General features: G+C 45.0%; 1 protein-coding gene across 3 annotated transcripts in view; it reads left to right on the forward strand.

Moving 5' to 3' along the window:
* The window catches only part of LDLRAD4 (low density lipoprotein receptor class A domain containing 4), a 559,350-nt gene that overhangs the window by 199,791 nt on the left and 340,366 nt on the right, over positions 1-19,193 (forward strand). For all 3 annotated transcript variants that reach the window (XM_075585414.1, XM_075585415.1, XM_075585416.1), the window contains one exon: positions 15,476-15,953. In XM_075585414.1, the coding sequence (XP_075441529.1) occupies positions 15,914-15,953 (40 nt within the window). In that variant the 5' untranslated portion in view covers positions 15,476-15,913. The remainder of the gene's footprint in view (positions 1-15,475; positions 15,954-19,193) is intronic.

Here is a 19,193-nt window from a genome sequence, read left to right on the forward strand (position 1 = left end):
ATCATCCTCATATCTCCTCCAGCACTCCTCATCAATCTCTCCCAGCACCCCTCATCATCCTCATATCTGCCCCAGCACCACATCACGAACTACAGGAGGGGGAAGGGGGTAGGGACGGGGAGGGGGAACCCTCGCTACTGCTATTTGGGTAGTGAGTGGTGGTGCTACTATCAGGGGTAACAATGGATAAACAACGGCGAGAGAAAGAACCCCAAGGAGAGAACTCACACACTCAAGAGAACAAGTGTACACGTGGACGATGTGGTGTAAATGAGGAATGGGTAAATTAAAACACTTTATTGTGAGTCGTGACTCAATAGAATAAGTGTACCGTGGCAGGCAGGATCAGTAACTGTTAGAACAGTGCACAAGTAGGACGCGTCCGTCCCCAGTAGCTCCTCGTGTGGAGCTATGCTATCGCAGTAATATGAATATATTTTAACCTAGCAGCTCACTTTGGCCGGTATACTCACAAGCACCCTACATTAGCCTGAAGGTGTCTAGCCAACACCTAGTATCTAGGTCTGGTACTACGGACGGATGTACCTTACGGTCCATGATATTGGACATACCATGTAAACAGGCATTACTTGTGCACTGTTCTAACAGTTACTGATCCTGCCTGCCACGGTACACTTACTGCACACATGTGCAATCCACTGGCAGGTAAGATTCATTTAATTTACATGCCACTGGGAGTGCACTTGAACGCTGAGTGTATACTGCACTGTACTTAGAGGCGTTTTGTGCCTGCAGTGCATACCCAGAGATTACCTACCAACAGGTAGATTTATCAATACCTCATTACAGGGACTAGCCCTTTATACTATAAGTTGGTTACCCTATTGAGGCGAGGCCTTACCTATACCTCTAGTTAAGCTCTCCAGGCAGTATGTGGTTAACCTCACTGACCACAGATATTAATATGATCTAAGTTCTGTTACCTGGCCCTTACACTGTCACCTCTGTCCTTAGAGCAAAGACAGTGCATTGGCCACAGTTACTACAACGTCCGGTTCCGTTTTTATAATTCGCTGTCATATAGGCTCACATTAAGTATTACACTTTGATCCACAGCGTTCTATTTTATTCTATTGAGTCACGACTCACAATAAAGTGTTTTAATTTACCCATTCCTCATTTACACCACATCGTCCACGTGTACACTTGTTCTCTTGAGTGTGTGAGTGCTCTCCTTGGGGTTCTTTCTCTCGCCGTTGTTTATCCAGCACCACATCATCCTCATATCTCTCCCAGCACCCCTCATCATCCTCATATCTCCCCCAGCACTCATCATCTTCATATATCTCCCCCTGCACCCCTCATCATCAACCTTTGCGAGACTCGCCCTCTATCTCACACCACCATCTCTCCCCCTCACCCATACACAATACCCCCCTCCACATAACACACAATACCCCCCCGCAGACCACACACATCCCACCCCCCTGCACCTCACCCCCTCTGCACCCCCCCCCCTGCACCTCACCTCACATCACTCTCCCCCCTGCATCTCACATCACATCACTCCCCTGCACCTCACATCACCCCAGTACACCTCCCCCCCTGCCCCTCACCTCACATCACTCTCCCCCTGCATCTCACATCACATCACCCCCCTGCACCTCACATCACCCCACTACACCTCCACCCCTGCACCTCACATCACTCTCCCCCTGCATCTCACATCAGATCACTCCCCTGCACCTCACATCACCCCCCTGCACCTCACATCACCCCACTACACCTCCACCCCTGCACCTCACCTCCCCCCCTGCACCTCACCTCACATCACCCCACTACACCTCCCCCCTGCACCTCACCTCACCCACTCCCCTGCACCTCTCCCCACCCCTGCACCTCACCTCCCACCCTGCACCTCACATCACCCCACTGACACAATGCCACACTGCCACTCTGCCACACTGCCACTGACACACTGCCACTGACACACTGCCACTGACACACTGCCACACTCACACGGACACAGCCACACTGACACTCTGCCACTGACACACTGACACACTGCCACTCTGACACACTGCCACTGACACACTGCCACTCTGCCACTGACACTGACACACTGCCACTGACACAGCCACACTGTCACTGCCACACTGCCACACTGCCACTGACACACTGACACACTGACACAACCACACGGACACAGCCACACTGACACTCTGCCACTGACACACTGCCACTCTGACACACTGCCACTGACACACTGCCACTCTGCCACTGACACACTGCCACTGACACAGCCACACTGTCACTGCCACACTGGCACACTGCCACTCTGACACACTGCCACACTGCCACTGCCACACTGCCACTGCCACACTGCCACTGCCACACTGCCACTGCCACACTGCCACACTACCATTTTGACACACTGCCACTTTGACACACTGCCACTCTGCCACTCTGACACACTGCCACTGCCACACCCACACTGCCACACTGCCACTCTGCCACACTGCCACTAGCTCTGAGGAGCAGCTGCAAGGGGGGGGGGGGGTCCTACCTTTCACTGTGGAGCATGGCTGGAGGGGGGAAGCCATCTTGGTCCCTGGCAGCAGGCACCTCACTTCCTGCTCTCACTAACAGGCTCCGCTGTCACTAACCCCGCCCCCACCCTCTGCAGTCAGACCGGCCTCAGCTCTGTTCCTTCTCTCCTCTCTGCCTGCAGGGGATCGCATCAAACTGCTGCCGATCCTTCCCTAATAGGCAGAGGGGCGGGGTGTTGGGGGCATCACAATGCTATCGCTCGGTAGAGCAGGCTCAGGGGGGGGTGGGGAGCGTGTCAAAATGCTGGCGCTCCTTCCCTCCTGTGTCTGCAGAGCGGGCTGGGGGGGGGAGGGGAGGAGGGCATTGCGGGCCGCACAGGGAGTCCAGGCAGCCCGCGGGCCATATGTTGTGCAGGCCTGCTCTAGACCCATTGCGTACGTTAATGCGGGTTATGCCTGTAAAGTATAACCAATTAACCAACTGCACTTCTGAGAGCAAATCAAACCACACATCCATGCTTCAATGTTAATGATACTGACGTGGAACTTGGAGTTGCAAACCTGACAAAACTATTTTCATGAAGACTATATATTCAGCCTGTAACATATAGTGAATAATAGGATAATAGAACATTAGCATAACATTCAGAAGGGATTTGGTCAGCTTCAATATTTTTTATTATCTTTACTATGCAAGACATTGATTTGCATCAAGTCAACAATAGTGGAAGGATTGTGTGGGAATGTGATATGGTGTTCATTAAGATCTTGCTCTTCTAATGAGTTCAGATGGTCTGTTGGAAGTTCAATGAAGTCACCAGCCTTAACAAAAATGGTGTGACTGTTTTACAATTATTGATCCACTGAAATTGTCAGGAGTTCTTGGCCATGGAGATAGAATGTAGAGTATGTTAGCACATTATGTATTGTGTGTATATATATATATATATATATATATACACACACACACACACACACCATAACTTAAAATGTATATGGTGAACCTACCCAGCCTAGAAATATTGCAAAGCAAGTATAAACCAACCTCACACTGATGATACCCATCAAGGTTGAAACATATCTGTGAGTGGTTTGTACTTGCTTTGCTAGTCCCATGCTGTGTTTAAAAGCTGTGTGAACGGCGATACATCATCTTAAATGGGCTCCATGTGAATGGATATTCCAGGCAAAAGGTGACACATTGTGTGCTCATTTGCATGTAATTTCACCAGAATCCCTTGCTGCAGTGGGAGCGCTGTATGCGAGGTGATAATGGTTGAAATGCAGGGGTGCAGACCTGTCTAAGGCCTCGGCCATGTTTACCGCTTGCTGGCGGAAGCGTGCTGAGGCGCGCTCCCGCTCAGCACTGAGCCCCTACAGCCGCAATTAGAGCGGCTTTAGTAGGGGCTCACCTGCGCTTCCGCGCGCTTGCGGAAGCGCAGGTCTTAGGGGAATTTAAAATCCCCCCGCTTGCCGGCGCGACAGGCCGGTCACGTGAGCGGTTCGCCCAATGAGGGCAAACCAGCTCCGTGACGTCACTGGCCCGCCCCCGTATGTTTCAGACCACAAAATCTTTTCTCAATCTCTGTTCTATCAATGAAGCAGGGACAGAATATATAGGAGAGACCCACATACAAACGGCACTAAAACCTAAATGGTTAAACACAGATCAGCGGTGTAATCTAAACTGATTGTCACAATGCTACTGCTAAGCATGCGCAGTAGTTACAGGCTAACACACACTACCCTTATTGCCTAGATCGCACTAAGCCAAGAGAATAAGTAAATGCACTTACTAAATATTAATACTGTGGTGTGAGCTGAGCTTGAGCGTGCTGCCTCCAGCATCCTTCCGACCGCTGATCGCTTGAAAATGGTACGGGGAGACCCGCTGGCATCCCTGACACCCAGCGTTGCCAAGTACAGTATAGCATTGTGCATGCGCAGGGCTCAAAGAGTCCTTGGTGTTTGGGTGGGACTAAGCGCAGTGATGTCACTCACTGCCGATGTAAACAAACAGCGAGTTGTGCAGAAGCAACCACATGTACCCCCTCTCTGGTACATATCCTCACAATAAACCTTGTTCCACACACCTAAGTCTCCCTCACTCCACCTCCTATGTGTCCTCACTGTACTCACAAAGTACCTTAATGCCTGTTTCAAAAATGCCCTACCAGTATAGGAAGACATCAGTAAAAGGAAAATACGCATGAAATAAAACCAATATATACAGATGTATAAATGATTGAGGGAAAAGGGAAATATGATGGGGAGGGAAGAACAGGAGGGAGGGACAGACATGGCAAGGTGAGCATAAGAGGGAAGAATATTAAGCAATCATAATTAAATATAACCAAATAAATCATAATCCAACAGCAATCACAGATAGTCCAATCCAGGAGTGGTAGATCAAAAATTCTCACAAAGGGACAGTGTCAGCAGCTAGGGTTTGGATATACTAAAGGGGTTCAACTAATATCACGTAGATCACTTCAGACACACACACGAAAATATATGGGAAACCCAATACGCTGGTCATGTAAATAATCAACGCTAGAACGGCTGCACATAACATGTGTATGGACTCAAGGGAGCATCATGGTAAGGGTTGACACAACGGGGGAACACCGCGATGAACGCTGCTCACCCATACTGCATCACACCCAAATGCCTACACAGGCATCCTTCCACCGCACGAAGTCCATTCCTCTGAAACCTGTCCTAATTTGTGTATCCACATTTCTTAAGGATAAAAAACCTATTACCTCCACATCTCGGTTTCAAGACACGGTCTATAACCTGTACCCGTAACTGGCTGACCCTATGCCCAGCTGATATAAAATGAGCGGACATTGGCTGGTCTTGTACCCGACGTCTAAACATGGAGTTCTGTTGGCTCACCCTCTCCTTCAGCTTTCGGGTGGTCTCGCCAACATAAGCCATGCCGCAAGGGCAATTAATTAAGTAGACCACAAATTCAGTATTGCATGTGGTATAATGCTTCATGTGGTACTGCTGATCTGTTAATGGGTACGTAAATGTAGAGCCTTTTTGAATGTTGCCGCACTGTGCACACGCTAGGTATGGAAAAGTTCCTCTAACGGTGTGACTAGAAATCTTGCGGTAGATGTTTTCTCAGTCACAAAGTCGGCTCGAACCACGGTATCCCTGATTGTGGGTGATCTCCTGTAGGACATCAATGGTGGTGCTGTCAATATTTGATGTTTAACATCTGTTCCAATAAGGTACCAAAACTTGCGGATAAGACGGCTGATGTCTGCGCTAGCCGTGGAGAATGTACTGACAAAGGGAATTCTGCCAATAACCTTGTCTGTAGTTTTAGGACGCAGTAGGATTTCCCTATCCATGATTGATACAGATGTCCTATCCAATTGCAGTAGATCTCTGGCATATCCTCTAGCCACAATGTTATCCACCATTTGGTGTAGCCTCTTGTCAACATTCACATGTTCACTCACAATCCTCTTCACCCTGTATAGCTGGCTCTTGGGGAAGGAGCGTATGCTATGAGATGGATGAAAGCTCTCATGCATTAAGAGCGTATTGCGGTCTGTAATTGTAGAGTACAGATCAGTCTGAATCGTATTACCTACTAGGTAAACTCTAGTGTCCAGAAAACAGACCTCGTTTGGATCATAATGTATACTGAAGCTAATAGTATCCAGAGAAGCGATTAGTTGTTGATGAAACATAAGGAGTGAATTCACGCTGCTAGACCATAACATGACTATGTCGTCTATATAACGTAAAACAAATATAATCACTGCGCTTCTCCATGTAAAGAGCATGCAGCTAGTGAAGGAAATGGCCATACAAATGTGCAAAACAGAAAGTGAATCCCTGCGCTTCTCCCATAGGGATAGCAATCAATGGGGAATATATATATATATGTATGGTGTAAATATCTATAAGAAAAAAGGAGACTTTTGGTTTAGGAAGGATTGATCAAAGGATGTATACCAAAAGTCTCCTTTTTTCTTATAGATATTTACACCATACATATATATATATATTCCCCATTGATTGCTATCCCTATGGGAGAAGCGCAGGGATTCACTTTCTGTTTTGTCTATATAACGTAGCCATGTTGTGGCAAATTGTGAAAACAGCGGCTTGATATACAGATTATGGTCCTCGAAGTAATCCATAAAAATATTTGCATACGAGGGAGCCACATTTGAACCCATCACGGTCCCTCGTACCTGATTGAGAAATTGATCTTCAAACAAAAAATAATTTTCAAACAATACCAGGTTCAATAGTGTTAAAAAAAAATCTTGTTCCTTATCAGTAAAAGATTTTGTCCTAGCAAGATAGAAACGGACAGCATCCACACCCTCACGATGTGTGATGGAGGTGTAGAGGCTGTCCACATCCAAAGTTACCAAAAACACACCTGGCGTATTGATATCAAGACTCCTAAGATGTAGAAAGAACTGGGGGGTAAACTGTATGTAGGAAGGGCCCAGGTGACGAATGGTCGGAGCATCAAATCCAGAAATGTTGCAATTGGTTCAAATATAGAATTGGTGCACGCCACTATAGGACGCCCCGGAGGATCTTCCAACCCTTCGTTCACCTTCGGGAGCGTAACACCGGAATGATAGGATCATCTACCGTCAAATATGACTTGAGTTGTTTATTGATCAGTACCATAACTTATAGGGCCTGTATGACCCGTCCTATCCTGGAAGTAGGGTCCTGCGAAAGAGGGAGATATTTGTCATGGTTAGAAAGTTGTCTCTGTATCTCAGAACGATATTTGGATCTATCCATGACAACTATTGCTCCCCCCTTTATCCGCTGGCTTGATAATAAGGACTGATTAAGTCCAAGATTCTTAAGTGCCTTTCTTTCTTGATTAGAAATATTAGCTTGTGTATGCATATCCACCGCTATGGTAATGAAGGGGTTAACTCCTCCCGCAACCTTCCAGGCAGGCCTAACCACCCACCCTGGAACTACAGTACAGCTTCAACCACCCCCTCTTCCCCAAGAAACAGGCTATTGAGGTCTAACCCCTTCATTGCCTTAGCGGCTAGCCGCTAAGGTAATGAAGCTGTTTTAATATAACTTTTAATACTAGTGTGGATGTACAGGTGTCTCCGGAGCAGAGCCACGTTGTTTTGAGGTCCGGGGACCCCCTGCTTTCCGAGATACAAGCCCCGTTATGGGGTGCCAGTATCTCCTTTGCATTTTATTCCCACGGTCACGTGACGCGAGACATTTAAATGCATAGGAGATACCGGTACCCCATAACGGGGCCTGTATCTCTAGAAGCAGGGGGTCCCCGGACCTGAAAACAACGCGGTTCTGTTCCGGAGACCCCCTGCTCATCTACACTAGTATTAAAATTTATATTAAAACATTTTGATCGCTGGCGAGATTTGTGCAGGGAGAGGCGGCTCTCTGAGCAGCTCTATCTGCAGCAGAAAGAAAAAGCCCTTTTCAGAGAGGCGATCTTCACATCGCCGGCTACTCACCCGTTTTGGGAATTTTGCTATCACAGGTAATCGAGGCTTTCTGAATACCTTGATAGCAACGCTAAAAAAACAGGCGGCATAAACAGCCCAGCGATTTTTTTTTTAAGGCTTATAGAATAGGCCCCTTGGAATCTATAAGAAAAAAAATGTACCATTAAGTAATAGCTATGTGATGCTTTCAAATCAACTGGCTTTAGAATCAATCGAAATGAACTATAGGATACTGCTTAGTGTTTACTTAGGAAACTGTAAATGCAAAATAAGAATGGGCAACCATAATCTTACACTGAGGGTAGAAAATAAACACCTGTAGTTTATTAAAGAAAAATTGATGTGCTTTGAGAAGATTCTAGTGCCCATTACTTATATTTCTTTGTTTATATAGATCTGTAAATGTGTGTGTATGTGCTCTGGATCTTTCTATTTATTTAGCTTTGAGTATCTAAGTGACTCGAGTGCAAATGCATGCATTTTTTATGTGCCTCATTGTAAATGAGTCCTTGGTTTAAGTTGCTATCCATATTTATTAGAATACATACAGCCATTTTACTCCCAATCTAGACTTTTTGCTCCCGTAAAGATATTATTTAGCTATTACAATTTGCCCCAGGAGTGTTATATGAAAAGGGATATGATATTTTCATAGTGAATGCTGGCAATCTTCTGTGTCTCACCACTTATGTCAGTGTTTTATATTAAAAATAATGTGATATTTTCATAGATGAATCTGGCAATCTTTATTTCTCTAGTTGTGCCCTAGCATTTCTTGCGTTACAAATAATAGGATTTATATGCATTAATAAATAAAATTGCATTTTTAAAGCAGTCAGTCTTTTCCCCCTAGTGTGAGATTGTAATAGACTTTGATAAATACCCCTTGAAGCTAAGCAGGACATTTCCATGCTGTTAATATTTTTCAACATTGTTTTTAAAGTATTCATCGTTAAATGAGTTAAGTGTTTGTTGTAATATCAAATATCTCTCTCTATGGAATGGAATTACTTGCATCAAAAGCTTGTGTATTCTAACCTTCTATGAGTAAAAAACTGTACAAAAGGCTGTTTTTCACAGAATGCTGTGATAACTAATCAAATTACTAAGTGTGTTCCCCCCTTACATTTTCAGTACATTAAGGAGCCTATTCTAGTAACTTCGATAAAATTGCTGCTATCTCGAATGATGGGGCATGACCCCCACCGAACGGTTTGACATTTGTGTTATCACGGTATTCGGAAAGAATCAGAAACCATTTCTACGAGTCTCAAACCGTGAGGTAGGAAAATGCCAATACCGTACGGGACAGCAGCGATGGTATCTCAGCCTCTTTCTAAGTTCTCCCCTGTGCGATCTGGCCGCAGTCTGTAAGTGGTGCATAGAGAGAGAGAGAGACGCATCTCCTTGCACAGCTCTTACAGGCGATCACAGTGTTTTTACTTATGCAGCCCCCTTTCCCTATGCCATAGGGAACTACGCGGGCTACAGTACCTGTCTGCTCACAGGAGGCCTAAGCCTCTGCCACTAGGAGCCTGGGGTGAGCTCTTTCTCCTTGCAGGCAGCGCCTCCACCTATGAGGGATCCCAGCATTGGCGGGATAACCCCTCACAGGAACCGATACACAGTAATAAGTAATACACCAGACAATGTATATAACTAAGCTTTACTGTACACACATACTAACACAGATAACATACAATAACCGGAACCCACAGTATAAACCCAGTGACCCAACACGTGGTGGTTCCCCCAAAGTACTGAGGGTGCTGTGGCACCAATAACCCCATGTGTCCTGTCCCAGCAATCTTACCCAAATGTGAGGTAGCGCTACCCCCTGTAGATGTAGGTGCACGTTGGGTACTTGCCTGGGTACTCCAGTACCCAGGTGCTGCTTGGCGTGGTGTTGGGGCGGGTCCCACGTAGCGGGGCCTCCAACACAAATTCCCTCTCTCCTAAGGGTCCTGATCCTCCTCTTGGTGTGAGCTTCAGCCGGAGGGTCTCACACAATGTCTAAGGGTCCTGTGGCCTGGTCCAGGCCGCAGGGCGCCACATGGCCGTCCGGTCACCAGCGCAGTACTAATAACAATAAGGGGAAGAGTCCCTATCTGGGGCCTTCCCTGCAACACCCCTGTACTGGTGTCTCAGGGCCTAGGGTCAAGGTCTAGGCCTAGCCCAGGAAGCACTGCTCCCTGGACACTACCTTCTCCTTTGGCTCCTGCGTCATGATTTACTCGCGGAGGATATCCTGTTCCTCTACCTGCTCCAATCCCAGTGGCTGGGGCAGTCCAATGTGGGCAGTCCCTCCCTCTCGGCATTCTGGGACTTGTAGTCCTGCATCTGCATATGCAGAGCTATCCTAAGATGGCCTCCGCCTCCTTCACTGCACATGCACGCTTCTCCGCACTGCGCATGCGGGACTACCAAAATGGCCACCCCCGCACTCCTGATCACGCAAAGCTCTGGCCAACCACTTAGCAGCTCCCCAGTACCGGAGGCAGGGTAGGGGGACTAGGCTACACTTACATTTTAATAATGGTGTACTGTAGCAGGGTGACTCCGGAGCAGAGCCGCATTGATTTCAGCCCCACGGACCCCCTGCTTCCCGAGTTACAGGCCACAGTATGGGTGCCGGTATCTTCTGTGCGTTTAAATGTCCCGGTCACGTGACGCTGGAGATTTAAACATTGTAGGGGGATACCGGCACCCCATACAGGGGCCTGTAACTCGGGAAGTAGTGGGTCCCCGGGCATGAAATCAATGCGGTTCAGCTACGGAAACCCCCTGCTCCCGTACACTATTATTAAAATGTAAATAAAAAACAGCTTAATTACCGTAACGGCTAGCCACTAAGGCAATGAAGGGGTTAAGCTGGGGTACCCGGTTTGTTGGGGATACATGGGGGTGGATGAAGGGGGTGGTTAGGCCTGCCGGGAAGGTTGTGGGATGACTTAACCCCTTCACTACCATAGCGGTGGTAACTTTAGACTACAGATACTTTATCCTATATCTGTCCGTACAGTATATTGATCCAGAGGAAGGCAAACAAAAAACCCCAGTGAAATATCATCTAATGATTTCTCATAAGGGGAAAAATAAATTCCTTCCTGACTCCAAATATTGGCAATCAAATTATTCCCTGGATCAACATCCTTCCCATGTATACTTATTTGGTATATCCCTGTATACCTTTCCCATCTAAAAAGATGTCCAACCTTTTTTTTGAACATATCTATTGTATCTGCCATCACAGTCTCCATGGGTAGTGAATTCCACATTTTAACTGCCCTTACTGTAAATAACCCTTTCCTTTGTTGCTGGTGAAATCTCTTTTCCTCCAACCTTAAGGGATGGCCCGAGTCCTTTGTACTGCCCGTGGGATGAATAGTTATTTTGAAAGCTCCTTGTATTGTCCCTGAATATATTTCTATATAGTTATCATATCCCCTCTTAGACGCCTCTTTTCTAAGGTTAATAAATCTAATTTAGCTAGCCTCTCCTCATAAGTTAGATTGTGTTTATTAATGTGGTGGTTCTTCTCTGCACTCTCTCTAGTTCCAGAATGTCTTTTTTTATGGTGTGGTGCCCACAACTGTACTCCATATTCAAGGTGTGGTAAGATGAAAAGTGCAAATAACACATTTTTTGTCCAAATCTGTGACTTATTTTTGCTGTTCGCTACAGTGAAACTTGCTGGATCTATTTATACACGTATTGGCAGAGTTGTGTTCGTCTGTATTGCTTTTTTTCGGAAAGCACATTCCCACTTTCTTTGTGTGATAAAAAAAAACCCCCATAAAAATTACATATAATATTTGTAACAAATGTATATATCACATGCCATGAAAGTATTTTTAATCGGACGTTCACAATCCTGTAGTCAAGATAGGTGACCACTCACTGTAATACATTTCTGACTTAAAATGAACTAAAATGTGTACACTTCCAGAAGATGTTGATTTGTGGTGTGTGTTAGCCGTAGGATGCTAATGGAAGTGAAGTCGTGTACTAATGGAAAAATCTTTGACTTTTTTTTCACTTTGATTGAGGTAGTTCAGAGCAATAAAAAGAAGTAGTTTTTTTACGTTCTTTTCTATCTTCGGCACATTAAATATTCTGAAAATTCAAATAAATATATTTTCTACTGCACGGTTTTAGACGTGTGAGTGCTGTGTGAGGGCGACAGGATGTAGTACATTACATTTCGCATGCTACAGAACTCTACAGGACTGTATTATAAATCTAGGTTACGCTCACTCGCGGTGGTTTTCTTATACGCTTGTGCTTCGGTCTCACTTACAGAACATGCATGCTGCGATTCAACTCATTTATCTCTTTCTGCCTTCTCAGTCCACTGTGCCCTATGATACATTTTTAATATGAAAACTCCCTTGGTAAATGACAGCACAGGCTTTGATCAAGCGCTGGTTCGTACAGTAAGACACATTGATTAATCTATTGCAGGTATGCTTACTTGGCCTAAAGGGGGCTCTATATTTTCCCTGCTGCAAATTTAAAAAAAAAAAAATCTCTGGAAAAAGTTCTATCATATTTTGGTGCCTAAAGCACACATTTTCAGACAAGGCCCCCTCCAAAAATGTTTCGACTCTCACCTTTTATTCTTTGCGAGTATCCACATAGGCTACATATAGTCTTGCCAAGAAAGTAAAAATGTATTCAGGGACAATGGAGACAGCGTCAGGGGTGTTTGATGGCAGTGCCATCCGTTACAGATGCCTCGCGGTTATAGGCCCCCCTGATCTTCCCTACAACAATGAAACTAATTGCCAAGGGATAGCGTGGGGGGACTCTGTAACTCTCTTACCTTGTCTGGCACATCATCTCCTCCTGCAGCGTCATGCTGTCACATGGCGTCACTGAGGAGGAGATGCTGCGCCAGACAAGGTAAAAGGCCCGGCAAACGCCCCATGCAGCACCGAGCCCCAGCCTCAAGGGCCACCAACAGGTAAGGTTTTACGGATATTCCTGCTTCAGCACAGGTGGCTCAGTCAGTGGTTCAGTCGTTGAGAGCGGGGATTCGAGCCATCTTCAAAACTCCAAAATGACACTAAATGAAAATAAAGGATTTACTATATCCTTTCAGATATTGCCAGTAACGAAAGGGTGCAAATCGGATAAATACTTCTACTGGAGAATATATAGTTTAAAGAACAGTCACCTTTTGTTGCACTCATGGACTTCCTCATGATACAATATAACTTATCATGAGGAAGTCTCTTTTTGAGTGCAATAAAAGGAGACTGTTCTTTAAAATATGTATTCAACCAAAATGAGACAGTCAGTTCTTTGTGAGCAGAGCAATGCGTTGCTGGATCCTCTCCCAATTCTGTGTGCTGTGCAGCTAATGTGTCAGTGCTCTGCAGTAATGCTTCCAGCCCAATAAATGTGTTTTATTTTGTAATGTATTCTTTATTGTTAGCAACCTAGGCTTGCGAAAGCACATAGTATTATTATGTGTTGGAAAAAAATGCTGAACGTTGTTCTTCAGTTTACAAGGTCACCAACATCGGCCAGATTCATCAGACAGTTCTGTGAGAGAAGTGGTAGAAAACTGTAATGTCACGTAAAATAAATATAATGTCTGAATTCTGGTCACAATGTTTGACATTCTTAGTACGCAATTCCAATTTAGTACCTATTGGCCTTGTATATTATTTTGTTTAGCCGAACACATTTCTCATTGTGTGTGGTTTATATGCAAGTGTGTAATTGTGTTGCACTGATACATTATGTAGTGCTGTATGCAGAATTCCACAAATTCCTGCCTCAAGCAGTTTAAAAACAACGGGGGAGACTCGCTATGTTCCGATTAGGGGCATCAGAGCTCGATCTTGTGTTAACTGCCATTCACATCAATCACAAAGGTTCTGGTACTAAGATTTCAATCATTTGCTTTCCCTTTTCACTGCTTGTATAGTAATTATTCAGTGTTACAAAGCAACATAGAACTTGGATTTGTGTTCTGCATTCGGCTGTCTGCAGAGTGTTTTATTGTTATAGGTTTAATGCATGTTGCATAGCAGTTGAAAGTTCTAGCAGTCTAATGTTCCTGGAGAAGTATAGATTTGTTGCAGATTGTGATAGGGCCAGTGCACTGAAATTCGGCGCCCGAGAAGAGCCTCCAAGAGACCATCGAGCTCTTACCTTGTCCACCCGCATCTCCTGCCACGTGGCGTCACCATCAAGCCGGCCCGAGAGTGGCATTTCCTGGGCCTCTTTTTATTCCTGGCACCAGCCCTGCTTTTAGGGGACCAGCATGAGGATTCCTCATAGATCCAAAATATAGTGTACAGAGCATTTGAGACCTCACAGGTCCCTTCTTCGTATCCTTTTTTAAAATGTTTATTGAATGCATGATTAATGTATAGTATAGTGGGTTACTATTCTTTAACTAACATAGTAGGATGGCCAAAACAAGATAAACTGCACAAAGAATATTAAGTGCCACAAACTGACCCATCAAAGGCGACGGATCACTATATTACAGGCACGTACTGCACTGTCAAGTACAAAGTTCCAGAAATTGATAGTTTCACACGATTTGCGTTTATCTCTGTAGAACTCCCCCTTGTGACGATTATACTATCCTTGTGTGTGTGTGTGTGTGTGTGTGTGTGTGTGTGTTTGTGTATATATATATATATATATTAACATTCTCTTCCACAAAAGAATAACCCAAACTAAATAGCCAATCATTTGTTTCCCAGTGTTAGAAGTGAACTGATAATATTAAATGACCTCAGTCAGTATAAAACATGGCTGGGCAGCTCCAGTCCTCAAGACCCCCCCCCCCCCCCCAACAGGTCAGGTTTTCAGGATATCCCAACTTCAGTACAGCTGGTGCAGTCTTCGAATGAGCCAGTGATTGAGCCACCTGTGCTGAAGCATTGATATCCCGCAAACCTGACCTGTTGGTGGCCGTTGAGGACTGGAGTCGCCCCACCCCAGGTATAAAAGCTTTGCTGGTCAGCGTTATGCAAGTTACCCAAATGCAGACAGTGCGTCTGCATCCAGAAAAGAGGAGCATCTCTGTGCGTTCCCAGGGTCCTTGCTCTTTGCCAGGAATGAAACAAGCTTCACAACTGCACTGCTATCTCCTTCTCTTCTAATTGCAGTCCTGTTGTTGTTCTTCTCTTTCACCCCCTTCTCTCCCTCCTTCTGTCCCTTCGCTTGTAACTACGACTTTGAAATGTAAATCGCATCATGCTTTCCGCGATGCCTATGACCCCCTCAGCCCTGTTTATCTTTGCACTTCAAAGTACTGCACGGTCGCACTTTGCATCTCGGCAAAATTGTAATATTTGCCTTTTGTTAATCCCCTCTAATGTGTGCCGTCGCTCCCTGAGGTTTTAGTTTTTTTTTTGTTCCTTTTGGGTTTGTTCATTTTAATGTTGCCAGAGATCATTGGGTAACGTAATCTCTCCCTCTGGTTTCTTTTTCATTTCTCAGTGATCCTGCCTGGGGGGATAGAGACGCTCAAGACGGCAGAGGCCAAACACAATCTGAAGTCAGCACCAGCCAAGCCCAGGAAAATAAAGACAAAGCTGGACTGATGGGAGTGTTGCTAGGAAAGGATAAGAATAACAGATCTTCCTAAGAACCTACTCTCTAACTTGGATTTTTGCATTTGCCATCATAGTGACTTACCTTTGGCTGGATGGATGAGGTTATTACAAACCTTTTGCGCTGCCTGGCTCTGTGCATTGCCCGTGTCCACCTGCTGAAAGGGACCCGCGGCTAACAACGACCTATCTGGATGTCCTACAGCGCAGCAACAAATGGACTCTGACACGCTAAAATGGAAGTGACTTGACGGTTTCCTGCCCAGCAGTTATCTCTGGCAAGGACAGGTTAAGGTTGGACATTCAACTTTACTGGAACAGCAGTATGCAGGAAGCTGGCTTTCAGGCCACAAATGCTTTCACAGGTAAGGATCTACATTTGGAATGGGAAGAGATTCCGAAGTGACAGATAACATTCCGAAAGTGCAGTGTCACTGCTGGGCTCATTTGCAAGGGGGTGACTAACTGAGGGTTGGTGCGAGGTTACACTGTAGTAACGGTTTCATTCACCAGGCGCATGCATGAAGAGGGAGGCTGCAATGACACGACGGTGACACACTGAACGTGCTCATGACATTTTCACATAATGTCCACACCTAAAATATTCATAACTACAGTTTAAAGGTACATTATCTGTATTAATAGGGGCATTTTAACCAGGCACACTTTAAAAACAAAATTGCATTGTATAATGATGCTTACCGGGTTATTCAATAAACTGTGATGGTGCCGATCAGGGTACAATCGCATGGGAACTCCCAGAGACTTTTAATGGCTGTTTCCATACGATCAAATCTTAATGAATAACTCCCTTAGGATTGCCATACACCTCCAACACCCACCCTTCCACCTTCTCCTCCTTAGAAACATTGGACTATAGCAAAGTCTACAGATTTATTAAGGTTCTAAAAATATTAATTTGGTGCGCTGCCTGCGCCCTCCTGGCCTTTAGCCCACAGTCATAGCTTACACGAGAGTCCTTCCTTATATTATCAGGCGAAAGGTGGCGTCCATTATAGTAAATGTTGGAGAAGTTAAATAATAGTTCTCACGTGTTTGCTTACAAGTGTGCAGGGATACTTATGTAACGTTGTTTCCCAAACCCAATGGGAGATTCCCCTGTTACCAGGTGTAGGGTGCATGCTACCTGTTGGTTCACAAGAGGCTGAGGTATCCGCCGATGGCTGTGGGGACTGCAGGACAGGCTTCTGGGGTATATAGCCGACATTTACTCCATGGTACACAGGGCCTCCATCTGCCGTAAGCTCCAGATGTATGGAGGCGATCTCCTACAGTAGAAACGGTTAACTCTCCCCCCAGTAAGATAACGCACTAGGCACGAGGTATATTCAGCTGGAACCAGCTTTATTCCTGTACACTTCACAGCAACATGGCAGTCCTCTGCCTAACACAGTCTGGATATAGAGTCATTAAGATCAAAACAGCAGTACCCCCCCACCCACAATGATTTTGTTTTTACCTTACCTGAACCAGGTTGTCCCTCAGAGCTGGCCTGTCGTCGCCCAACCTCCAGGGACATCCTAATTTCCAGGGGGAAAAAAGAACATAACCTCCGGGGTCACCAGTAGAAAGATGTGACATCATCTCTTGGTGACGTGACAGTTTTCTATTGGCCGCTGGAGAGCCCGGACTCCATGGCGTTTTTGTCTCAGTGGACAAAATCCTTAGTTACTCGGGAACCAGGGGGTTTGCCAGAGGACGGGGGACTACAGTCAGCTCTGTGAGACCCCACGGTTCAGGTAAAATAAAATGTAAAAAAAAACCCAGGGGGCAGCGCAGTTCTCTGCTTTAATTCCACTATAACGCATAGCTCGACCGCTGGGCTTGTGGCTCACGTTCACTCTCCTACTCAAGGTGTGTTAAGGCAGCCCTAACCTTTTTATTCTTTGTGTTTCTGGTATAATTTGCATGGATTGCACATTATACTTTAAGAAGCCAAACCAAAAAAAAAACTAAATTGCAAGGCGAAAGCAAAGTGCAAGATGCAGTAACTAGTGGTTTGACAAATCCGAAACTTTCATGGTGTTCCCATTCAGCGTTGGACAGCACAGATTGCTTTCATATGCTTATTACAGGCATACCCCGCATTAACGTACGCAATGGGACCGGAGCATGTATGTAAAGTGAAAATGTACTTAAAGTGAAGCACTACCTTTTCCCACTTATCGATGCATGTTCTGTACTGGAACCGTCATATACGGGCATAACTGTTATAAATAACGCATGTGTAACAGGCTCTATAGCCTCCCCGCTTGCGCAATACTCCATACTCGCGAGTGTACTTAAAGTGAGTGTCCTTAAAGCGAGGTATGTCTGTACTTCTTCCTACTTCACTTTTGTATGGGACCACAAGTTGAGAAGTACGATATATGTGGCGACGTTCGCAAACCAGTCTAAAATAGCATCTTTTTTTTTTTGTTTTTTTTTCGTGAACAATGTCACAAGCATTTTACTATGCAGAAACAATTTGCCAAGCGTTCAAATTAAATATGCAGGTTATGTGAATCCTTTTTTAGACAGCCAAAACTGGTGACCATTATGACCAATGTTATCCATCACAAAATTGATGAGAAATCCATTAAAAAGTTTGTGGCGAACATTCGACATTCGCACATGGCTAACTACACGCCGTAAAACTATATTCTACTTAGTACGTAACATGTTACAAGAAAAGCAGATTTATTTTTGTTCGCCAGAAGACCACTTGTGCTCCAAATAGTTATTTATGTGGTAAAAGCTGCATATAATGCCTTTCGTCTCCTGTCTTCTAACCCCCTCTACCAACTACTCTCCTTCTTTCTGTCTGCTTCACATTTAAACGCTTTAGTGCTGCATAAGTCAAGTAAGTCAAATGTGTTCTGGTATTTATGTATAAAAATACTGGAATACCAATAAAGCATGAAAGGTTTGTTTGCGACATGAATGACTTAGAAATGTAGTTTTTATACAATCCAATTATTTGTGCTGCCGAGAGTTGAATTTACAGCTTGGATAAGTGGATAGTTAGGTTTTGACTTTAGTGTAAAACCTCCAAGACTGTAGGTCTTGACTCACTTCATTCTTTATCAGTGGTAATATAAATGATATATTCACCTTAGTATTTAAAAGTTTGTTCCCTGACTGTTGCATATACTGTACCTTACCAGCTCAGTCATACATGCTTATTGCAGCACTTCTTATAGTAAGTAACAGCTTACATGTTGTAGTAGTGCATGACCTCTCAAAGACTGTTGATTATGTATCCCTACTTAATTTTTCCCTGTGCTCACAGTCAAGAAACCTGCAGTGTATCTTATGGCATATACACAAAAAGAACAGAACTCTATGTAGTGTACTCAAAGAAACCTCCTAACTATTGTAACGGGTATTCCACCCCACTCAATCTCATATATAGTGTGGGTGAGTAGAACATGTAGTGTTACCGGTGTGGTGCGTATACCTGCAGGCTCACAGGAGGTCTGAGCCTCCGCTAATGAGAGCCTGGGGTGAATCCTCTGGAACGGATCTTCTGTCAGCGCCTCCACCTATGTAGGATTCTATGGACGTGTAGAATGACCCTACATAGGAACCCAATCAGAAACCAC

The sequence above is a fragment of the Ascaphus truei genome, chromosome 2, assembly GCF_040206685.1.
Source record: "Ascaphus truei isolate aAscTru1 chromosome 2, aAscTru1.hap1, whole genome shotgun sequence".
In the NCBI taxonomy this organism is placed as follows: domain Eukaryota; kingdom Metazoa; phylum Chordata; class Amphibia; order Anura; family Ascaphidae; genus Ascaphus; species Ascaphus truei.